A 24,644-nucleotide genomic window follows, 5' to 3' on the forward strand; every position below is an offset into this window, starting at 1 on the left:
TAAAATAAAATATTAAAATATAAAGTCAAAATATTAAAATAAAATAAAAATATTTTTAAAATACTCAGAAAAGGGGAAAAAACATTCAAAGCACATTTAAACAGTGGGAAAAAATATGTAGGTTTGTAGTCTAAATCCAACTTAATTTTTAGCCATTCACAGGCACCAGAGCAAAGTCAGAGAGATCCTCCCACTTCACCTGTTTCTCTGTCAATTGCCTAACTCTTTAAATAGGCCCAGATCTCATCCCTCTTCTTTTAGAAGTAGAGGGTCAGGTTACAGGAGGCAAGACAAAATACTAAAATGAATGTCAGCATATTTAAAGGGTTCAGTCTGTCCTCCCTCCATTTGCTGTGCCTTTCTCTAGTGCTACCCAGGAATCAGGGTCCCCAGCAACAATGCCACTGTTCAAAATTCCAGGTAGGTGAGCCAAGGGTCTCCAAGGAATCTGCTTTGCACTGATATAAGGTTTAAAAATCTTCCATTACTTGTTCATGATAGCTCTGATAACCTTCGAGTTGGGTGCTCAACAATTGTTCTGATAACATAGGCTGCAAGGGCAAACAAGTCCTTGAAAAAGGACAAAGCATGTGCTCCAAGCGTGGACCAAGAGTGATTGAGAATCCCAGGACTAGAGCTGGATCGGGTACCAGATGTCCTACACAGGTTTGCCTGATGCTCGAGTTAGAGAAAACTGTGTGCTTTCAGAATAAAGAGTCCTGGATGTGGCCCCAAGAGACCTGGATGGGCTTCTAGTCATTGTCACTTCAGTGCTGGATGGCCACAAAAAAGTCACTTAATTTCTCTGGGCTTCCGTTTCCTCATCTATAGAACGAGGGAATTGGACTATATGACCTCAAAGGTTCCTTCTAACTCTAACCCTGTGATTTTATGATGGTAGTATAAGGAGACAGAACGAGGGCTTCCATGGCCCTTTCCAATTCTATGATTATGTCTTTAGTACAAGTGGCTGAAAGGATGGTGGGAAAATTAGCCTATACTGGTTAATGGAGGTCTAAGGGGGATATTTAAAGAGATGGATTAAAGAGGAAGAGATGGATGATGAGCAGCTTCCTGATCGTCATGTTCTAAGGGAACTCTACAATTATTTAATGGTTTGTTGTGTTGTTTTTTTTTTTTCATTTCATGAGTTGCCACAGCCAATGGATTCATCCCAAGAAGCTAGCCTGCCTACGGGATGAGGAGCCTCCCAGTCCCCTCTTAGGAGGCTGGTGCTCCAAAAGCAGACCTAGCCTGTTATTGGGATGTACTTCTAGCATGGCAGCACCTTCCAGAGCTTACCCTCCTCTGGCACGGCAGTTGAGAACTCAGGGTTGCTTATGTGCTACGCTGAGGCATCGGAGTAAGACTTGGGGGATTTGTCTAGAGGGAGCAATTTGGCAACAAGCAGAGGAAATAAAGAGCAAGAGTAAATTCCACTATTCTTTATTGTACCAATCTACCCGGGTCTTTGTTCCAAAGAAATGAGTGACCACGCTAATTGTGATTTCTATAACTTGATCATACCAATTTGTTTTGTTTGTTTATTTTATTTCTAACAGCTAAAGAAAAACGTGAGTATTACGGATTCTTCCCCATCCCTACCCCCTTGACTTGAAGTCCCAACAGGATGAATGAGCCTTTGCAAGCTCCTGATTCAGGATCATGGGTATTTTTTCATCAGTGTTACACTGGTTCCTTACTTAAAATAAAACAGCAGCTGGCAAGTTGTATTAAAGAAAATAATCATCACAAATTGTAGCAAATAATGGCATTAATTTTCAGGATATTTTGCAAGTGACTTAAAATGGAAAATTTTAAGTGAACTGCTTGGGAGATGGATTTGATATTGCAAAGTGAAACCATCTTCATCTAAAATAAGAGACATAAAAGAGGGGTGAATTGGGTCCCATCTTAACTAGCTCTCCACTAATATTAGTTGCAAATTGCTTTTATTTGATCTGTTTTATAGTGAATCATCTCACCCAAGTGATGAAAGTAAAGAAAGATTTCTCCTCCACTCTTTTCTTACTTTTCATGACATAGACTCATCCAGGCTTTTCTCGAAGGCTTCAGAAAAGAAGGAATACACTGCCTCCTGAGGCAGGCCATCCCGCCTCTAAATGTATCTAATTTGGGGAGCTTTTTTTGTTTTTTCTTTTTTTTCCCACTATCAAGGCTAAATTTGCCTCTTGGTCACTTTGCCCCATGGCTGCTGGTGCTGCCCTCCAGTGGCCAACAGGATAAGATTCATCCTCTTCAAAGAATGCAAGGACCATGGGCCTCTGGATCTCCAGGCTAAACCTGCAGCCTCTCCTCACACGGGATGGGTCCAGAGCCCTTCGCCCCCCCAAGTGTCACTCTATATACCCTCCAGCTTGTCAGTGTCTTTTTAATCTGCGTCATTCAAATCGAACATAATATTCCTAGTGGGGTCTTCACAAGACAAAGTACGAGAGGGTCTCTTCCTTTCTTGCCCCAGAAAGCTCGAACTCTCTTAACACCGCCCCAGACCTTTTTTGGCTGACATATCGCACTGCTGACTCATTAAGTTTGCAGCCTCTCCAATCCCCACCCCTCTTCCCCAAATCTTTTTTCAGACAAACTGTTATCTAACTAACTCCATCCTGTATTTGTGGAGATGATTTTTTTAACTTAAGTAAATGATTTTCTACTTATCCCTATTCAATTTCATCTTATCAGTTAACCCAATGCTCTAGCCTATCAAGGTGCTTTTTTTTTTTTTTTTTGAGCCTGTTCAGACTGTCATCCTACACCTTCTAATTTAGAGTCACAAATTTCTTGTACAGGCTATGTATGTATTAACCAAGTTACTGATAAAAAAAATCAATATTCCACAGGACCAAGGGCAGAGTCTTAGAGCACGTTACTGGAGATCTCCTTCCAAACTGACTATTCCCAAGTTAAGAATTTCCATATAGGTGGTAGCCCTATAATTCAGTTTCTCAAGCTAAGAGATTTGTGGGTTGGTGAGAAAAGCACTGGCCTGAGAGTCTAATCCTGGTTCTGCCAATAGCTGGGTGATGTTAGACCTCTCTGGTTGGATTAAGTGATCACTAAGGTTCCTTATGGCTCTCAAATGATCGATTCAGAACTCTGCCATATTGCATACTAATTTCACTCATTTGCTAATAACTACTGCTGAAAAATAACCTTATCATCCTGAATCTATAGAGATCATGTTTGGAGCATCTGTAGAGATGCTGATTGCTGAATCAAATATGATCTCTTTTCTCTAAGGATCCTATAGCCAGTGTACTGTCTCTTTTAGAATTATTTGTGAAAGGAAAGGAAAGTTGTTGAATAAAAAACAAGGCTAAGATCATGTGTATAATCCACCAAAACAATCAGTTAAGTTCATAAAAAAAAATTATCAGTTAAACCATATTTTTGACCTTCTAGTGATTGTTAGTAGGATAGCTAAGTTTCTCCTAATGCCATAGACTAGAGCAGGGGTCCTCAAACTACAGCCCGCGGGCCAGATGGGGCAGCTGAGGACGTTTATCCCCCTCACCCAGGGCTATGAAATTTCTTTATTTAAAGGCCCACAAAACAAAGTCTTTGTTTTTACTATAGCCTGGCCCTCCAACAATCTGAGGGACAGTGAACTGGCCCCCTATTTAAAAAGTTTGAGGATCCCTGGACTAGAGTATCATTCTATGGATATAGATGTGTAAAATAATCTTTGAACTTGAAATGTTTTTATAAGTATAGCTGTCAGGGAAGAGCTGACTATGTGAGAAGGATCAACAACTGCCCAAAGTGTAGTTTGGTATCTGACACTTGTGCAGGGTCTATTTCTGTTATGTCAGGAAATTTTGTTACTCAGGCACTACTCCAGCATGAGAAACCATCTGCACCACATTACTAATGTCCCATACCACATCCATGATATCTGTTAACTTCCTGTTCAACTTGCATGTGCTTTGGAATGATATGGTAGGATTTGCATTGTCCTGGGGAAACCTATTGGAAATTCTCTTTTTTCATTAAATCTACTTTCTTTTGTATTTTCTGAGAGTTGAAAAAAATTGCAAGCTGTTTTCTCCTTGTTTGGGGATTTCTGCATGCTGTGCTTGGATTTGTGGAAACTTTTTCAATGCCTGAAATTGCTGAGCTTTAGAAAGCAAAAAAGGAGCAAGAACAGAGACACAGACAGAAACAGAATGAGACAGAGAAAGACTAAGAAACAGACTGAAAGACAGAGACAGAGAAAGGGAGACAATGAAAGACAGAGACCCAGAGATCCAGAGATCCAGAGACAGAAACAAAGAGACAGCAAGAAAAAGACAGAGAAGAAGAGAGAAAGATGGAGACAGAGAGACAGAGATAGAAACAGAGACAAAGAGAAAAAAAGACAGAGACAGAGATACACAGAGATAGAGACAGACAGACATGGATAGGTCAGCCCCAAAGTCAGGAAGGTCTAGGTTCAACCCCTCTCTCCGACATTGATTGTGGGACCATGTACAAGCCACTTAGCCTTTTTGGTGCCCATAGGCAACTCTTTAAGACTATAAGTTATTGAGGAATTGCTGGATATGTATCAGGAAAAAGAATTTCTACATTGGAATTTCTCTATAAGAGAAACTACAAAGAAAAAAAAATGAAATAAACAGATTATAGAAATGCAGCCAAAACATTGATCTGTTCTATTAACTTGGCCGTGACCACAGGGCAGATCAAAACTGAACATAAATGTGAGTGAAGCTAGAGTTGGTTACTGTCATGCCACGGACCCATTATTCTGCTGATACCTTCCAATGCAAGTTGTCTACCACTACCTCAAATACATTGTTTTCTTCATTTATTTGAATATGATTTGATTCTCTCTACTGAATGTTATAATTAATGGACAAAGAAATTAGAAGTGAAAGTGGAAAAGCAGATAATAAGTAGGCTTTTATATAACATTCCTAGGCTCTTTTGCTATAACCTCCTAAAGGGCTGCATAAACATTGCTAGGAGGTATGTCTCCTTGGCCATTTTTATCATTTACTTACTCATTGTGAGGGCAATTTCTCCATAATCTGTTATAACAGCTAACTCACTGTCTGTCATTCTCATCATTGCTACCCACCTCTACCAGAAGCAGCAATTTATTGAAAATATTCTAAAGAAAGGTTTGATATAGAGCCTTTCAAGCACCAAGGTCCCTGGCTATTGATGAACTATTAATGGGATGAATAAAACTGAAAATAAACAGATGGAGGGATTTGGATTTGGAACCAAAGGACCTTGTTCCAATCCTCTGCGTGAACTTGGACTGGACATATCACCACTCTGGTTCTTAATTTCCCTTTCTGTAAAATGAGTGAGTTGGATTGATGATCTCTAAAAGCCTTTAAGTATATTGTTCTTAATGTATGATCCCACAAGAGAAGTCAATTGTAGATCTCAAGCAGCACAAGCCATGAGACCTTTCAAAATCAGTTAGTACAGATATGGCCTATAATTATCATCTTGTGGGACCTTTTATCCATCAGATCTGATTGCTAGGGACCTTGGTTTTATCCTTTGCAAAGTTAATGTTCCTCCCCTATTTTAAGAATGAGGAAATCAAGTCTTTTATAAGGAAATTGACTTGTCAAAGTCACCTATCAAGAATATTAGCATAAAGCCCCAACTCTGGGCTCCTCTAGGTCTGTACCCAGCACAGAGAAGTTGGCTCTGAGTTTTGGACGGTGAACCCAGTCCATCCCTAGTGTGCTGAGGGCTGAGGAATGCCAGGAGTGCCCCATCTGGAACAAAGGGAGGAAGGACCAAATTTAATTGCCAAGAGGCCCCCTGATCAGCAACTTTCAAATCTTTCACAGTGGAGGAGCCCCAGTGGATTAAGAACCCAAGGAAATTAGGCACATCCTAATCCCAAATCAGAAGGTTCAAGTTCTAGTTCAGTCTCCAGCTTGGACTATACTGTTTATCTCTCTGGGCCTCCATTAGGTTATCTGTAAATGGGAAGATTGAATTAGATTATTCTTAAATACTTTTGAGATTTAAAAGCCTGTGAACTGTAGTACATAGAAAAGTACCTCAGCTTTAAAAGGATTGATGAATATTAACAGTAGAGAGTATACTCAGGCCCCAGGCAGAAAGCTGTCGATCCCCTGTAACAATTCCTTTGCCTTGCACCATGACCAGACTTGGAACTAGCATAGGGTGTCTGGAGGAATGTGCCTTGGATGCCAACAGGGAAGATGGGAGTGGTGTTGCATTATTCCTCCTATCTGGCAGTCTGTGTGGGGATGTGCTCAACCACCTTCTCCTTCCAACTGCTCCCATGTTCACCCCAAGTTTGCAAAACTGTCATACTCTTTCCCAGGGCCCCTTCCCACTGAGGCAGAATGGAGTTCCCCCACCTCACTTCTCTTCCCTCCAGGTGTCTCCTGGCCCAAGGATCAGGAAGGAAGGGGCTCTCTGCCAGCTGCACTGACTGCCTCCTCCCTTCTCTTGGTTAAACAGCTTTAGTCCTCCCTGTCACTCTCCTCTCCTTTCTTTTCTTTCCACGGGACCCTGAAGAGTTTTCCTCTACCGTACAGCAGAGGGAAAATGCAGTATTTAGGATTTGAGAAATCGTTTTTGAATCCTGGCTCAAAGCCATTTCATTTCTCTCAGCCTCAGTTTCCCCATTTTTAAATGATATAAAACTACATGATCTCTAAAGTCCCTTCTAGTACTTCCCAGTATTATATTCAATCCCTCTCTTTGCCACCAATATTCAGCAACAACTTCTCCAATAAAGTTCACTCCCTGATGTCTTGATCTTTGTTATTATTATTTAAAGACATCCAGCTTATTCTTCCTCCTCTGAAATAATGCCTTTTAATCTTTTTTCTCCACTCCAACTTCTTCCCTTTTCAAACACCCTGACCTCTTAGTTTCTTGACCTATGATGCCATTCTGTGTCAACCAAATATATGCCTTAGACACCAGTCTCCTCCTCAGCCCCAGTGAAGGTGCTCCAGAATCTCTGCCATTCTCATAACATCCAAGGGTAGAGATTTCTGGGAGAGTACCACATTAATACATGAAAACTTCTTTTAAAGCAATGGATGATGCAACACGAAGCTTTGCAGAAAAAGTTTTTGCTTCTGAAGTCAAAAATGAGGGAGGCCGCCATGAGCTTTCACCATTCGATGTCGATGAGATCTGTCCAATTTCTCTACGAGAGATGCAAGAACACATATTTCACCTGGAGACCCTATCCATCACCACTGAAGGAAAGAGGTAAAATGTGATTTGTACATAGTAGGAGCTTAATAAATATTTGATGAACGGATAGGTGGACTTGCATATCAAATAACAGAGCATTTACTTGTATTTACTTAAATGTAAGCTGCTAGAAGTCAGGGATTGTTTTTCAAATTAAATCAGAATTGTAAGTACCTAGAAGATCTCTTTAAGCAAGACAGACACTTAATGACTTATCTTGTACTGATCATTTGATTTTTATACACATTCATAGCAATATAGGTAAATATTTCCCAAAGTAGATTTTAAGCATTTTGAGGGCTGAGATAACATTTTCAAGTTCATTTTCTTCTTCCACAGAGCTTATCAATGACAACAAAAATTAAAATTTATTAGCACTTCTTGTATGCAGAACATTATGCTAAGACTAGAGAAAATGTCAAATTTAGCTAAGACATGATCTCTGCTCTTGTATAGGTTGTAACCTAGGAAAGATTAAAAACAGAAACAAAGGTAGCTGTAATATGTAATTTTACACAGTAAGCGCATTCCACAGGATTACTATATGAAGAAAAGAGTCATTGACAAATGGGGCAACAGAGGAGGGCTTCCTGGAGAAGCTCTATTTGAATTGGGTTTTGAAGGATGGATAAGGTAAGTAAAGAGTGAGATGGAGAACAATCAAGATATAGGAAGCCTCATAGACAAAATTTAATTTAACTGAAACATAGAATCTGTGGAAGGGAGTAAGATGATATAATATTAAAAAGAGAGTGATGGATATTGTGGAGGGCCTTGATTGCAAAGAAGGGTTTGGAGAGTCCCACTAACAGATATGGAATCACTATATATTAAATATATTCATAAGGAAGATGATTCTGACTGAGCGGTATGAAGGATAGGAAGACCTGCTAAGAAATCATGATAATAACCCAAGATGATCAATTAACACTCATTAAATGCTTGTTATGTAACTATATTCTGTAAGGAGAGGTGGTAAGGTCTGTACAAGGGAAGTAGGAGTTGGGATAAAGAAGAAGGAAGGAATAGGAAAAATATATTGATTGAAAATGTGAAGTAAGGAAGAGGTTAGAATAATGGAAGACATGGAAGACAGAGTTAATGATAGTACCACAGGCAGATGTAATGTAGACAGCAGAACAAGTTTAGGGGAAAAGAAATTGTATGGATTGGATGTGGAACCTAGTACAGCATCTTTACTCATTCCTTTTTCTCTCTGGAAGCTTACTTGTCTCCAAAATGTCCTCATGATAGCAGGTCTGGGGTTTTTTTGCCCCAAAGTGGGAGTAGGGGACTATAGTCACAGCCATGACTATATTACTACAACACAAACTTTCCCAGGGTCCTCTCTCTGGGAAGAATCCCAGGAGGAGGATGGGAGTACTTTTGTCCTACTTACCTCTATAGTTCCTGAACCCTCATTGTTGTGCTTCCATTTATACTAAATCATGATAATACCATTAGCTCTTAAATATGAAAAATTAACTAAACAAGAACTCAAAATAATAATAATGATGATAATAAGTATAACATTTACTACTGATTGACTAAGTTCACCTAAAAACCTGGGTCACATTCTCCCACAACCACCTGTAGAAAGAGTGAACACACAAAGAAACCTACCAGGAAGATCTCTGCGTAGGATAACTTGTGTGTCCGGATGATTCTTGATTCTGGACTGCCAGCTTTGATGTTCTAGCTCTCTTTGGAAACCGTCCATCACGTGCCACCTGCTGGACACAATTACTTCCCTTCTATCTGCTTCCCCTTCTCACAACTCTCTTTTGGAGCAAAACTGCTTCCTTGCGGAAGTAGTGTCCAGGTCTTTTAACACATAGATATCATTGTTAGGGTACTGAGAAAGAGTTGCACTCTTTATCTAAGCATAGGTTTCAGAAAAAGGACTGCAAAGGCTATCTTTCCCCTTGTCTCTATTTTAATCTGTAGTGGACAATATAAGGTAGCACAAGTATCCCTGAAATGTTTCCGTGTTTCAAGCTATATTATAAATGGTGCTTGAGAGAAATAAGCTCAAACATTTCTTCACATTCAACTCTTCCAGTGAGCTTCTAGCAGTTGTAAAACCTATCTGATTTCAGTCAGTTATCACAGAACTATCTGGGTCTGTGAGCAACTCCTTTTTTTACTTCATGCATCTAAGATTAATCACTGGGGTAATAGTTCTGATATTCTTAGTCTGGTCATTGATTACCATCAGTGGCAGTTAAAGGTAGCTTTGAGCTGCTAAATAGCTTAGGCTATGACAGTCACAGGGGACCACGGTCTCCTATCACATTCCATTCCCAACCTACAACTGGGTTTAATCCTACTTCATCAGCTGAAGTTTTCAGATATTCTTCTGTAACCAAGATATACTTGATTGATTTAGATGATCCTCAGATTTTGGGGGCTAACAATATACAATCTCATCTTCTTTATGAGTATTATAATTTTCTGTATTATTATCTGGCTCTGTCCATCTTTTTTCAATATGCAGGTGAGCTCTTTTCCTCTGAATCTTATATGTAGTCGTTTGTACATATTTATTTACATATTGTCTTCCCCATTAGATTGTGAGGTCCTCAAGGACAGGGACGACCTTTTACCTTTCTTTGTATTCCCAGAGATTAGCACAGTTTCAGGAACATAGTAGGTACTTAAAAAATTCTTGTGGACTGACTAACTAGTTGAAGTTTAATCATAGGATTAAATGAGATCATAAAGGGAAAGACACAAGAGGAGAATCAAGGACAAAGCCTAAGAGATTGGGGAGAAGTTGGAGAGCTAGAGACTGCCAAACCAACTTCATTCCCACATTTTAAGTTTTATGATTTTTGCCTCAAAATGAATATTTGTAGAAAAACTTAGACTTGCCAGAGTGGAGTCTCTAATGAAAGGAAAGCAAGCTGAGACTGTTTTTCTTCTTCCAAGAATAGGAAGAAGCGTTTCCGGGGCCGGAAGACAGTTAATTTGTCCATTCCACATAGTGAAACATCATCAACCAAACTGTCTAACATTGAGGAGTATATTTCTTCATCTCCAGTCTATCAAACTGTGCCAGATTTCCAGAGAGTACAGATCACAGGAGACTATGCCTCTGGGGTAAGCTGATATTTCTTCATGGGTTCCTTGGTGCTTCTCTCCCAGCTCCCCTTTCTTTCCTGTCCCTATTACTTTGGCTTCCTTTCTGTCCTGATGCTCTACTTCTGGGTCATGATATTGTGGTATTGTTTAGAGCTGAGTAATGTCTTATGTTTTTCAAAACATTTTACATATCTTCATTCATTTGCCTGGAGAAAACTGGGTAGGAGCAGCTCTACAGAGTAGACTGGCAGAAGACTATAGACAGATACCAGTAAAGTAAAAATATCCCGTTGGGAGCAGCAAGCAACCTGATTCTGGCAAGGAGACATGATGCAAGAATGGGGGTGATAGGAATGGGCAGCACTGAGATATGGGGCCAGAGATAGGTTGAAACACCTGACCATAGGTGAGTGAATGGTTTGGGTCTGACTTCTCACCCAGTCATGACTTCCTACCAACAAAACTTAAAAGTTTTCTTGGATCTTGTTCAAAATAAAAATCAAATGAGATGTTTGGAAAGCACTTAGCACAGTATTTGGCACATAGTAGGCACTTAATAGATGTGATTCTCTGTCTCTTCCTTTTGCTTTTCCCTCATACAAAAGGTGATATCCTGGAGTCTCTCACTTGTGAGATATGTGGCCCAAGGTCCAAGCCCTCTTCCTGAGATTTCCCTCCCCATGTTGAATGTGCTTGTTCTGAGTACATTTTGTAGTGCTTACTCCAAGCACAATATTGCTGGTTACCCTTCTGGATATAGGTCATTATAGAGAACTTTCCAAAGAAAACAGAGAAATCGGATGAGCTGAGGATTAAAAAAAAAAAAAATTGACAGAGACAGAGAGAGAATCGAAGCTTCTGTTCCTTGACAGAAAGTCCTCCCTTGTTTTGCTGGAGATGCTTAAAACATTTGCTACTTGGAACAGAATTTAATATGATGTGAGGGTGGGTGAATTCTTGGCTCAAGGAAGCTGACCTATTTCTGCAGCCCAAAACAGTTGCCCTACTAATAAATCTCTGTCACTTAGACGATCACCATCAGCAAATTGGTGAAACTAAAGTTCAGCAGCCAGTGTCCTCTCTAAATATAGTTTTTATGACCAGCCCCAAAGCCTCTTCTCATGTAACTCTTTGTTATTAGGCTCAGGGGAGCATACACAAAAGATAATTGGGAGTCCTAGTGATGAAACACACCCCATTATACTGTTTGTTCATAGAGGAGAAGAAAGATTGGGGGGCAAGGATGAATTTGGTTGGTTTATATGGGATAGTTAAATGGAATTAAGCGATTAAGAGTAGATTTGTTTTAGGGAAGCAGAGATCCCCCAACTCAAGATCTCCAAAGTCCAGCTAAATGGATTCATGTAACTTTACAGTCTCAGTCAGTTGAATTGTAAAATGAGGAGGCTAGATTGGATGTCCAAGGTCCTTTTCAATTCCAAAGCTATGATCTCATAATCCTATAAATTTAGAAACAGGTGTCTCCCACAAAGGAGAAGAAGAACCAGAGAACAAAGTGGAATGGGGAAAGTGTGAGGATGGATTAATAGGAAAGAAGGTAAAGGCATAGAGACCTATGTCTTAGGGACTTAATGAATCCTATATGGAGAAAGAGAATAGTATGATAAAAAGAGTATACTGTTCTGAAAAACAGGAGTGTAAAATGTTAGCTTCTTGAAGCCAGAAACTGTCTCACTCCTGTGCTAAGCACAGTTCCTGGCATATAATAGGTATTTAATAGATGCTTGTTAATTGATTGAGTTTCTGTTCCATTTGAACTAGTGTAGAATATTAGAGAATTAAGACAAAGGGATTCATCTTAGTTTTGTAATCATAAAGGTGAGGAGGGGAGAGAAGGAAAGACAGAGATAAAGACATTCAGAGAGAGAGACAGACCGACAAAGGAGAAAGAGAGAGACAAAGAGAAGGGAAGAGAGACAAGAGACAGACAGAAAAAGGCAAACAGAATTTAGGGGACAGAAGAGATGGGGGAGCCAAGAGAGGGAGAAAAGCAAACAATATAGGGTTGACTGAAGGCTGAAACAGGATAGAACTAAGAAAAGATGGACTAGTCAAGTAGCCAAGATTTTGACTGGGAACACTAGCAGAAGAATAAGCTCAGAACACAATCATTACCTATATCCAGGGGTATGTGGAGTTTATTCTTCTGAAAGCTATTAAAATTGCAATATGAGCATTTACACCCTGGAAATCAGCAAATGATACAAATCAGGGATTCGTTTATTGTTTTACTGTCCAGACTTTAAAAATTAATAGAAAAAATGTTAATAATACAAACTAAACTAAAAGTGTATTGTACTTTCATTTCACACCCTTCACCCCAGCCCCAAAAGTTAGTTGTTAAGCATTTACTAGCACACCACTCTGGGTTACTTCCCAATTTGGATGGGGCTTTGATCCTAATACTAAGAGATTTTGTCTTTAGGTTACAGTAGAAGATTTTGAAGAAGTCTGCAGAGGTTTGTACCGGGCACTATGTATACGGGAAAAATATATGCAGCAGTCATTTCAGAGGTTCCCCAAGACTCCTTCCAAGTATCTAAGGAACATTGAAGGGACTCATTGGAAAGCAGATGAAAGCTTTTATCCAGGTACCTGATTCTCCTGTGTGTCAGTATGCCATGGATTCATGATGTGGTCCATGTGAGAACTCCCTCTTTTCACCTGCAAATTGAAAACCATCCATAACTTCATATATTTAGGATTAGAAAAGTTGCTTTAAGCTCAGAGAGATTTTGTCACTCGACCATGGCATCATATAGTTAGTGTCAGAGGCAAGACCTGAACCCAGGCCTCCCTCATCCCCAATCCAGAGCTCTACCTCCTATTCTATAATGTTAAGTATTATTTCAATGAGTATGGAAGAGAAAACCACTAGATTTAGCTGATACTAGTCATAAATTCATCTTGAATTACATTATTGAAATCAAATCTTAAATTGTGAGCCATATTCCTTGTAGGAATTCTATAAACTATGGACATCTATAAACTAGAAAAGCTTTCTGTCTGGGTACCAGTCACCTAGGCTCACGGAACCAGCCCTCCAGTCAGATGTGTTCCTATTCCATCTACCTCAGGGATCTCCCTTGGTGGTTGTCGTCCTTCATTCTCAAAAAGAAACAAAATGACATCAGTATGTTGGAGTCAATGTATAGTACATCTCAAGAAAAGATGAGAAATGACATTTGGCAAAATGTGGTATATTTCCTAAATAATCCTCCAAGGCATTCGTGCCTATGTAGCCAGGATGTTCAAACTCATTTGGATAAGACTTTTCTCATTGGTGGAAATTGTAATTTCTCAACAGTTCCTTAGGGAACACTGAGCAGTGCCCACCAAAGAAGGGAGTCTTATGCAAATAGGCTTTGAGCCCCAGTAACATTTGACAGATCATAGCCAGGGGTCAGGAAAGACCGTGAAAGGTCATTTAATTAATTTACTCACTTTTCTCTAGAACCACTTGTTGATATCCCACGCAGAGACCAAGCTGGAATATATATATATATTTCCCCCCACTGAGGCAATTGAGGTTCACTGACTTGTCCAGAGTCACATAGCTAGGAAGTGTCTGAGCCAAATTTGAACTCAGGTCCTCCTGACTTCAGGGTTGGTGCTCTATCCACTGCACCAGCTAGCTGTCCCAACCTGGAATATTTCTGCAGACTTTCTGATGAAAAATTTAAACAAACTCCTTTTTTTGTGTCTCCTTCTAACAATGAAGTTTTTTTTATTGGTTTCTAACATATTAGTTTTTTTCTCTCAGTCTTTAACAGAGATACATCTATTACTATGATCTTTCTTAAGAGATATAAGAATGGGACTTTTGAAAACTTAATAGTTTTTTTTTTTTAATGCTACCCTGTACCTCTCTTTAGTGGATAGAGCACTGGCCTTGGAATCAGGAGGACCAGAGTTCAAACATGGCTTTAGATGCTCAATGGCTATGTGATGCTTCACTTAACTTCAATTAACTTTAGTTCCTCATCTTTGAAATGGGAACACATTGGAGAAGGAAATGGCAAATAACTCCAGGATCTGCTCCAAGGAAAACCCAATGGGACAAAGTTTAAAGAGGTCACGAGGAGTCTGATAGGATTGAACACCCACACAATAACAATGGTAGTTGGAGTAGTGTGGGGCTTGAAGTCAAAAAAGACTCATTGATTTTCTTCATGGTTACTATATGAGGTCTTTTGTTTCAGGGGATTATATATATATGTATATATATACATATATAGATTTATAATTTTATTCACAAAAGATTGTAATTTTTCCCATAGGATTTTACAGTATAGGACAGAGAAATTTAAAATTTATCTTCCAAAATAATTTCTATTTCATGAATCTTCATTAGTAATTCTAACTATAATATAATCTTATAAAGAAGCTAATGTATGCATATTTATACTTAACACTGAAAAGGAAACATTTAAAACTGGAAAAAGTTTAAAGGTTCTTACTTTAAAATCTTTAAATCTCTTTCTATGGTGTTAATTGTATCATGTCAGTTTCTGAAATTGGAAACATCCCTTGGGCAAGAATAAAATTAAACAGAAGATTCCTTCCCTGAAAAAAAATAATTTTTAAATTAAGGAGTAGGAACAGATGTTTATAGATATCGTAACTAGAGAAGGTTATAATATTTTACCTTTTAGCTAAAACCTTATTAATTTAAATGAATGTGGAGGAAAACTAATTTAAAATGTTTTAAAAATCTGAACTTTTGAGAAGATAATTTTATTAATTTCAAAGGTATACATTAAATTGATAGGATAACAAAAAACCAGTCCTTTGTGACATGTTCTGATGAATATATAGAAATTATTTGTAATGAACATATCAGTGCTTTTTAAATAGGTCTTTCTGAAGTGCTTGAACAACCAAAAAAAATTATTTTCCTAAATAGGTAAAATACAATTTAAAAAAAAATAACTTTGTTCATTCTTTTTTCATATCTACTTGAATGTCATCTTCACCCAACTTTGATCTGAATACTACCAAATTCTGAGTGAATGAGGTCCATACAAAGGAGACTTTACTCTATTTAATCTCATGATCTTTCTTACATGGTCATTAATGCTGATGGTATATTTTTATGTGTGTTTCATTAAAAAGTGTTTACTCCTCCCCCGAAGAAAGGAGAAGACCCTTTCCAAAAAGATGATCTTCCTGAAAACCTGGGTTATCATTTCAAGATGAAAGATGGTGTTGTTTATTGCTATGCTAATGAAGCCGCTGCCAGCAAAGAGGAGCCTGTACCTCTCCCCTATCCAAATCTGGACACTTTCTTAGATGATATGAATTTTTTACTCGCTTTAATTGCCCAAGGACCTGTGTAAGTGTAATTCACCTAGACATCTCCTGATTACAAAAATGTTCCCCAGTCCCATCTGTGTTCCCAGCACTTAGCGCAATGCCCACTCCATCTATCTTATCTGAGCTGTAAGTAGGAATCTTTGCCCTTGGGTCACTGGCACAAATCGTATGGAGGGCCAATAACTCAAGTTGTTCTCTGTGGAGGGACAAAAGCCAGTAAGTACCCTGTCCTTCAGTAAGAGAGACAACCAAAGGGCTGGGAGCAGGTGGCTCAGGTAAGTTCACTCTAGCACCTGGTAACTTCCTGTCTTACCTAATTAATCTTATTGATGAGGTGCTAGAAAGTTGGAGTGGTACAATAGGTATTCACAAGAAAAGCTGGGGGAAGGTCCTGTTTCTGAGATGTAGTGACCAGGTGATCTCAACTCTCAGACTCCTTCAGTTTCAGAGAAATTGAAGATCTGTATTGGTAGAGAGAGGACAGCTGGGTGATATAATGAATAGAGCAGAGGGTCTCTAGTTCAAATTCAGCTTCAGACTTTTACTAACTATATGACCCTGGGCAAGTAACTTAACCCTGTTTGCCTCAGGTTCCATATCTGTAAAGTGACCTGGAGAAGGAAATGGCAAACTGCTCTAGTATCTTTGCCAAAAATAAACAAATCCAAATGGGATCATGGAGAGATGCTCATGACTAAAAAAACAATAACAACATCAATAGAGGGAGGCCTTCATAGGAAGTGCCCCATACCAGTGAGTTCAGAGGTCCAGAACAAAGAATAAAATAAAAGATTCCAAGCTCCAGTACTTCTATAATGCTAAAATGCTAGCTCTATCAGTACTCTTAAATATGGCCTCCTGGAACAAAGACACAGTTGCCCCATTCTACTTATGACTCTGTGTGACATTAGCATGCCTTCCTTTTCTGAAAAATAAAAACTTAAAGACTAACAGGATCATAGATGGAAGGTACCTTAAGAGTCATCCAGGCCAACACCTTTATCTGATGGAGGAAAACTCAGACCAAGATCGGTTATACAGCTCATCCAAAGTCACAAAGGCAATAATTTCCTTAGCAAGCTGAAACTAGATCGCTGTACTATGCTGCTTCTCAAAAGGAAGTGAACTCTCAGACCATGGCCCAGATCCATCATTAGCATTGTGCTCTAACCAAGTCAGTGCTTCCAACAGACAGGACACAACATAGATGGAAATGTCTGTAAGAATGTTTTTTTCTCATTTATTCATGAGTTAGATCTTGAAGATTTTAAATAATATCTAGATATGCTGGAATTTTAAAATATAATCGATAATACTTTTCTCATCTTGGTTTTTGTTAGCAAAACCTATACCCACCGACGCCTGAAGTTCCTATCATCCAAGTTTCAGGTCCATGAAATGCTCAATGAGATGGATGAATTAAAGGAACTGAAGAACAACCCCCATCGGGACTTCTATAACTGCAGGAAGGTAAAGTAGGGAGGATTCTGGGAGCCCCGGGCCCCTCCATGGCTTCCCAAAAAACCCTAAGAACTCCTGATAGTAGAACTGAATTGAGGAAGCAGCCAGGTGGACAATGGATAGAGCACCAAAGTCAGGACAATCTGAGTTCAAATTCTACTTCAGACACTCATTAGCTGTATGATTTTGGGCAAGTAACCCCAATTGCCTCCAAAAAGATAAAAAAAAAAAAAGAATTGAATTGAGATTTCAGTGTGCCCATGTTGAGGGGGGGGAAATATCAGCAATGGACTGATCCAGTATGGTGCCACCTAGCTGCTCTTCATCTGTAAAATGGGAATAATAATAGTACCTACTTCATGGAAATATTGTGAGGATCAAATGAAAGCACTTACAGCACTACATAAATGTTCATTATTATGATTGAATAGAAGATTTGCCCAGAAGATGATGGTTATTTTTTTCTGTTAATATATAGGTAGATACTCATATCCATGCAGCTGCCTGTATGAACCAGAAACATCTGCTGCGTTTCATTAAGAAGTCTTACCAGGTGGATGCTGACCGAGTGGTCTATAGCACCAAGGAGAAAACTCTGACCTTGAAGGAACTTTTCACTAAACTGAACATGCATCCCTATGACCTGACGGTCGATTCTCTGGATGTTCATGCTGTAGGTTGGAAGGGTGACCCATCGTGGCGTGAACACATTTCTCCCCAGATCCTTCTCCCCTAGGATCCTCTGGATCCGGGTCCATCCTTTGTCTGTGGGGTCTGGGAGCACACCTGGCTATTCTGGGAACTCACTTGCAGCCCTCATGTTCTGGGCTTCTTGGTAGAAACCCATTAACTCGATCTTCACCCCTGCCATACCCCTCAGAAATGAATCCTTCTGCGCCCCCAGCTGAATATCACTTCTTTTTCCTGACCCAGGGTCGTCAGACCTTCCAGCGTTTTGATAAGTTCAATGATAAGTACAATCCTGTAGGAGCCAGTGAACTAAGGGATCTTTACCTGAAGACAGACAATCACATTAATGGAGAATATTTTGCTACCATCATCAAGGTGAGAAAGAAGCAAGCAGGTCTCTAGGGAGATAATGTGGTCTATCCATATGGCCAAAGTCTAGTGCTGAGGAAGAATCAAGGAGAGGGCAGCCATTACTGAGGATGATAATAATAATAGCTTGCACTTAATAAACACTTCAGTAGCCATTAATAATCATAGTACCTTGCATTTATATAATACTTAATAGTTTACAAAGCACTGCCATGTACGTTCTCTCTCTCTCATCTACAAAGCCACAAGGTAAGTAGGGAATAAATCATTATCACAGATTTTTAGATAAAGAAACTGAGCTCAGAATAGTTGAGTGTCATGTCCAAAGTCATTAATCCAATAAATAACACAGGAAAGGCCCTTCCTTCTATGTCTCTATCTCTTTTCATGCAGCCATTCTGGCTTAAAGGAGAAGCCCTGGTGGTCTGGGTTTTGAAAAATATGAGATTTTCTTCTGTTTGGAGGAAATGTTCTTGCAACCCCTCAGATTGTTCAGGGGTGAGAGTGGACTTGGATACACATCCTTTCTGGAGCCCGGAGGGGAGCCCCCCACAAAGAGGCAGGATCAGTCTCTCTCACTGCCCTCATGTTACCCCCACGCCGGGGAGTAATGGTGAAAGCAGGTCCGTTAGACTTATAACCCTTTTAGTTCCTCAGGCTTTCTGCATTTCTTGGATCACGGAATCATAAATCCAGGGCTGAAATCCTAGGTCTTCATCTGCTCTGAATCCCCATTCACTCCGATTAATCCTATTAATCCACATCCATTAATCCCGTATCTTTTCCGCCCTTCTCAGCTTCAGTTTTCTGCTTCAGCGCCCAAGCCCTAGGGATTTGAGGGAAGGCCTGGCTCCCCGTCCTTGCTTTTTTGCCCTGAGAGAGTGTCCCGGATTTTGGCCTTGCAGGAAGTAGGTGCAGACCTGGAGGACGCCAAGTACCAGCACGCGGAGCCCCGGCTGTCCATTTATGGCCGCAGCCCTGAGGAGTGGACCAAGCTCTCAGCCTGGTTCGTCAGCAACCGCATCAACTGTCCCAACATGACTTGGATGATCCAGGTCCCCAGAATCTAGTATGTGTCCGCCAAACCCCGCCCTCAAAGGCCGCCTTTGCCCCTTCCCACGCCGGCCCCCCGCCTGCCTGCGGAAGCGACCCCGTTAATCCCCGTTAGCCGAACCATGCCCCGAATCACTGCGCTTTGCCCCAGAGGGGCCCCAAGAACAGGGAGCATGAACGGCCCGCGTCCCTCGGGCCCCAGAAGCGTCGCCCACCTGCCCCGGGTCCTCCCTGGTCCGGAACCGGTGCATGCTCGCCAGATGAATCCCCCGTGGGAAGACCTTCTTTCCACCCGTGTTCTCGGCTCCAGCCTTCACGTATTCGTCACTTTATCCACAGCGACGTGTTCCGCTCTAAGAATTTCCTTCCACACTTCGGTAAGATGCTGGAAAACATCTTCCTGCCGGTGTTTGAGGCTACTGTCAATCCCCAGGCCCACCCAGACCTCAGCATCTTTCTCAAGCGTGTAAGCCTGTCCCCTGACACCCCCCAAACTATTCCAGGTCTGGATGTTGTCGGCTGCTCGTTTTTGCCAGAACAAGAGAGAGCGAGAGATCTGCTGTGGTCAGACTTCGCCGACTGGCCTTTCAAGCCCCTCAGTCTGCTTCCAGCCTGTTTCTGGAGCCTGATGGACGTCTGCATTTCAGCCATAGGGCCTGTAGTCTCACAGACTCCATACAGGCTGTTCTGGCACCTAACATTTCATCTCCCATTTCCAAGTCTGGAATTCATTCCCTCCTCAGATTTCTTTCCATCTCATCTTAAGGACTCATCCAAGACCTTCCTGACCCGCACCCCCAGTTACTTCCCCACCATTACTCATTATATAAGGGTTCATCTAAGACCTTCCTGATTCCCCCTCCCCCAGTTACTTCCTCCACCATTACTCATTATATAAGGGCTCATCTAAGACCTTCCTGATTCCCCCTCCCCCAGTTACTTCCCCACCATTACTCATTATATAAGGGCTCATCTAAGACCTTCCTGATCCCCCCTCCCCCAGTTACTTCCCCCACCATTACTCATTATATAAGGGCTCATCAAGACCTTCCTGATCCCCCCCACCCTCAGTTACTTCCCCACCATTACTCATTATATAAGGGCTCATCCAAGACCTTCCTGATCCCCCCCACCCTCAGTTACTTCCCCCACCATTACTCATTATATAAGGGCTCATCTAAGACCTTCCTGATCCCCCCTCCCCCAGTTACTTCCCCCACCATTACTCATTATATAAGGGCTCATCCAAGACCTTCCTGATCCCCCCCACCCTCAGTTACTTCCCCACCATTACTCATTATATAAGGCTCATCCAAGACCTTCCTGATCCCCTCCACCCTCAGTTACTTCCCCCACCATTACTCATTATATAAGGACTCATCTAAGACCTTCCTGATCCCTCCTCCCCCAATTACTTCCCCCACCATTACTCATTATATAAGGGCTCATCCAAGACCTTCCTGATCCCCCCCACCCTCAGTTACTTCCCCACCATTACTCATTATATAAGGGCTCATCCAAGACCTTCCTGATCCCCCCTCCCCCAATTACTTCCCCCACCATTACTCATTATATAAGGACTCATCTAAGACCTTCCTGATCCCTCCTCCCTCAATTACTTCCCCCACCATTACTCATTATATAAGGGCTCATCCAAGACCTTCCTGATCCCCCCCCCCAATTACTTCCCCCACCATTACTCATTATATAAAGGCTCATCCAATTCCTTCTTCATCCTGCACCCTTAGTTACTTCCCCCACCATTACTCATTATATAAGGGCTCATCCAAGACCTTCCTGATCCCCCCTCCCCCAATTACTTCCCCCACCATTACTCATTATATAAAGGCTCATCCAATTCCTTCTTCATCCTGCACCCTTAGTTACTTCCCCCACCATTACTCATTATATAAGGACTCATCCAAGACCTTCCTGATCCCCCCTCCCCCAATTACTTCCCCCACCATTACTCATTATATAAAGGCTCATCCAATTCCTTCTTCATCCTGCACCCTTAGTTACTTCCCCCACCATTACTTATTATAGACTTTGTATGTATGTATTATAGACTTTGCCGCTTTCTCCCGGGGATGGCAAGCTGATAGTGGGCAGGAACTGGTGTTCTGCTTTTTGCCTTATATTTGGGATGCTCAGTATACAGTAGGTGCTTAAATTCTTAATCACTTTGTGTCATTGGCCCTGGCAGATCACCGGCTTTGACAGTGTAGACGATGAGTCCAAACACAGCGGCCACATGTTCTCCTCTAAAAGTCCTAAGCCCCAGGACTGGACGATGCCAAATAATCCGTCCTACACGTACTACACCTACTACATGTATGCGAACCTCTTGGTGCTCAACAACCTGCGGAAGTGAGTGCTGGGGAGGGAGGGACTTGGCAGATTCTCCTTCCTGCATTTTCTTTTTTTGTTTGTTTTTTGCTGAGGCAATTGGGGTTAAATTGGGGTTAAATGACTGGCCCAGGGTCACACAGCTAGGAAGTGTTAAGTGTCTGAGGCCAGATTTGAACTCAGGTCCTGCTGACTTCCAGGCTGATGTTCTATCCACTGCGCCACTGAGGTGATGGTTTTTTGAAGAAGCATGAAAATTAAGGTTATGATTTACAGTAACTGGACTTAACCAAGGTCTTCAATCATCTCCATCTTGATTTTCTCTCTGAACTTAATTGTAAATCACACTGTGCCCAACGCAGTTTACAACAACATTTGTTAGAATGCACTAACTGTATGCTTTATGAAGGCAGGGACTTCTACTTTTTGCCTTTCTTTGTGTCCCCAAAACTTACTTCAGAGCCTAGCACAAAGTAAGTTCTTCTCAAATGCTTGTTGATCGACTGTGACGGTCTAGTTTCCAATTAATGAAACAACCAATAAGCATTTATTAAACACCTACTGCATGCCCTGCTCAGCACAGAAATAGAGACAAACATTAAACAACTTGCAGATCCCTGAGTAGGAATCAGGGAAGCTAGGGCAGTTTCATCTGGAGGCAGTAGTTGCCGTGGGCTGGCTTTCTGCACGGTTGTTCTGGGAGAGAAGGTAGCCCTTCCCCTCCCTCTCCTTTACTTTTCTTCCCTTTGGTCCCATGACCCTATTTCTGCTCTCCTTCTCCTCCTTAGACATGACTTCCTCTGCTTCTAAGGGTTCAGGCCAGAGGCAAGTTCAGGCAAAAGGACAGTTGCCCCATCCCCACATGGTGTTCTAGAGCAAAACCCCAGCCACTTTGCCTTAGTTGTGGTTCTGATGATGTCCTATCATTAGTCCACAATCCAGAGGGTGATTCTCTTTCTCTAGGGCCCGAGGGATGAACACATTTCTGTTTCGTCCTCACTGTGGGGAGGCTGGAGCCCTCACACACCTCATGACAGCGTTCATGACAGCGGATAATATCTCTCACGGCCTAAACTTGAAAAAGGTGAGTTGGAGGTGCATTTCAGGGGTAGCTGCTGAAGTTTTCACGGAGGGGAGTTACGGAAATCATTATTTTTCTTTCTATAGCATCCCAAACAGATCCTATTGCTGAGAATCTAGAAGAGCTTTCACATGCTCTGGTCTAATTTTTACCATTATTTCCTGTCGTGGCTTGCATTAGCATACCTTTTTCTGGGAGTCAGAGCCTTCCTGTACGGGGGAAAATGTATCTGAGCCATCTGCTTGGCTCAGAAAACCTACAGAAGAGAATTATTTCCCAGTATCCACATGGGTTTGACTTGTTACTTCATTAAATGCCCAGAAGGTGGGAGGAAGCGAGATTGGGGGTGGAGATCTGGGAAGGAATGAGCATTCATTGCTTATGATGTCTGGCCCTGTGCTATGTGCTTTGCTGAAGTTACTGTATTGTGAAAGGTATTTCCTGAAAGAGAAAGAGGAATCCAATCTGGTTGTTTTATTGAATGTTAAAGATGAAAGTGGGCCTTCTTTGGTTTTAACCAAAAATCCATGGTTTTTATTTTCACCAAATTATACTCACATGTCTTTTTTCTTCTTTGCTTTTTAGAGTCCTGTACTACAATATCTGTTTTTCCTAGCCCAGATTCCCATCGCTATGTCTCCTCTAAGTAACAACAGCCTTTTTCTAGAATACGCCAAGAATCCTTTTCTCGACTTCCTCCAGAAAGGACTGATGGTTTCCCTCTCTACGGATGACCCCATGCAGTTCCACTTCACCAAGGTAGAGCGATGAGTTGCTGGTGGGGGCCACCATTTCCCTTTGTGTCTGGTCCTAGAATCCTCCATCTAGAGCTAGAAGGAACTTCAGAGGCCATCTGGTCCAACTCCTTCATTCTACAGATGGGGAAACACAGGTCACGTGCCCAGAATCAGAGGTGGAGCTGGACACAGACCCCTGATTATAGAACTAGCATTCTTTCTACTGCATCATACACAGAATGTTTTACATTTTTAATTATAGGAATAACTAACATCTGAAGTAAATAAACATGCAAAATCAAGAATGAGATCCTTAACATTTAATGGTGAAGACCAGACAAATTAATTAATAGTCAATAAGAAACAAAAAATGCATTTCTTTTGTGGTCTCTTTCAAGTCTCTCTGAAGTTAACTGCCATTCGACTCCCCCATCTTCTCTTTCTTTTCTTCTCTTTCTCTCTTTTTCTTTCCATCCTTCCTTTTTCCTTTATTTTCATCTCTTTTCTCCATTCTTTTTTCTTCCTTTTTCATTTTACATTTCTTTCTTTCTTTCCTCCTTTCTTTTTCTTTCTTTCATTTTTCTCTCTCCTTTCCTTTCTTCTCTTTTCCCCCTTTTCCTTCCTTCCTTTCTTTTCCCTCTTCCTTTGTTCCTCTCTCCTCTTTTCCTTCCTTTTTTTCTTCTCTCCCTTCCTTCCTTCCCTCCTCTCCATGTACTTATAGTCCTTATATCTGCAACTATGGTTCCACTGACCTTATTTGGGATCATGATCTTCATGTAGATTTTCCTATATTTTCTTGATTTTTTATATTTGTCATGTTTGTTTTTTATGGAGATAATACAATGTAGTGGGTAGAGTGCTGGGCTTGGAACTAGAAATACTTAGATTAAAAATAAATTCATATTCATATAGTATTTTTAATCCTAATTACACTCTAAGGGAAATGGTATCATCCCATGTTTCATATGAGAAAACTGAGACTGAGGGAAGTGATATAGTTTGTTCAAATTCACATGGTTCCCCTGACTCTTGAATCCAGGGGCCTGATTCTGGATCCTATGCTATGCTGTCTCTCAGACCCCTTGTCCAGATCCTGTCTCTGACCATGGACAAGCCACTTAACTCAACTGAAATAATAAATATGAAGCATTTTGCAAACCTTAAAGCTCTATATGTCACCTACTGCTCTGTGCCTCAGATAAATCTGTGGGACTTATAAGTAGTAAGAAATAGATAGGTTAGTGGAAGAA

The 24,644-nt window shown here is 40.9% G+C and overlaps 1 protein-coding gene and 1 long non-coding RNA gene across 6 annotated transcripts in view; one reads left to right on the top strand and one right to left on the bottom strand.

The window, feature by feature from the left end:
• The first annotated feature begins 319 nt into the window (after nucleotides 1-319).
• AMPD1 (adenosine monophosphate deaminase 1) overlaps nucleotides 320-24,644 on the top strand; it is a 30,575-nt gene continuing 6,250 nt past the window's right edge. For both annotated transcript variants that reach the window (XM_051992958.1, XM_051992957.1), the window contains exons 1-13: nucleotides 320-420; nucleotides 7,068-7,248; nucleotides 10,170-10,335; nucleotides 12,764-12,929; nucleotides 15,454-15,673; nucleotides 16,995-17,124; nucleotides 17,594-17,788; nucleotides 18,049-18,180; nucleotides 19,080-19,243; nucleotides 19,567-19,693; nucleotides 21,434-21,597; nucleotides 22,540-22,660; nucleotides 23,243-23,416. In XM_051992958.1, coding sequence (XP_051848918.1) covers nucleotides 399-420; nucleotides 7,068-7,248; nucleotides 10,170-10,335; nucleotides 12,764-12,929; nucleotides 15,454-15,673; nucleotides 16,995-17,124; nucleotides 17,594-17,788; nucleotides 18,049-18,180; nucleotides 19,080-19,243; nucleotides 19,567-19,693; nucleotides 21,434-21,597; nucleotides 22,540-22,660; nucleotides 23,243-23,416 — 1,962 coding nt within the window. In that variant the 5' untranslated portion in view covers nucleotides 320-398. The remainder of the gene's footprint in view (nucleotides 421-7,067; nucleotides 7,249-10,169; nucleotides 10,336-12,763; nucleotides 12,930-15,453; nucleotides 15,674-16,994; nucleotides 17,125-17,593; nucleotides 17,789-18,048; nucleotides 18,181-19,079; nucleotides 19,244-19,566; nucleotides 19,694-21,433; nucleotides 21,598-22,539; nucleotides 22,661-23,242; nucleotides 23,417-24,644) is intronic.
• Nucleotides 19,704-21,426, bottom strand: LOC127559284 (uncharacterized). Of its 4 annotated transcripts, none has more exons than XR_007953098.1 (4): nucleotides 21,156-21,426; nucleotides 20,616-20,887; nucleotides 20,343-20,479; nucleotides 19,704-20,207 (listed from the first exon to the last, which is right to left on the bottom strand). It is a non-coding gene; the product is annotated as an uncharacterized LOC127559284 (long non-coding RNA). The 4 variants fall into 4 exon arrangements; XR_007953096.1 differs by having other exon boundaries at nucleotides 20,343-20,411; nucleotides 20,547-20,887; XR_007953097.1 differs by having other exon boundaries at nucleotides 19,704-20,072; nucleotides 20,412-20,479; nucleotides 20,547-20,887.

Source organism: Antechinus flavipes, chromosome 4 (assembly GCF_016432865.1).
Source record: "Antechinus flavipes isolate AdamAnt ecotype Samford, QLD, Australia chromosome 4, AdamAnt_v2, whole genome shotgun sequence".
Lineage (NCBI taxonomy): Eukaryota > Metazoa > Chordata > Mammalia > Dasyuromorphia > Dasyuridae > Antechinus > Antechinus flavipes.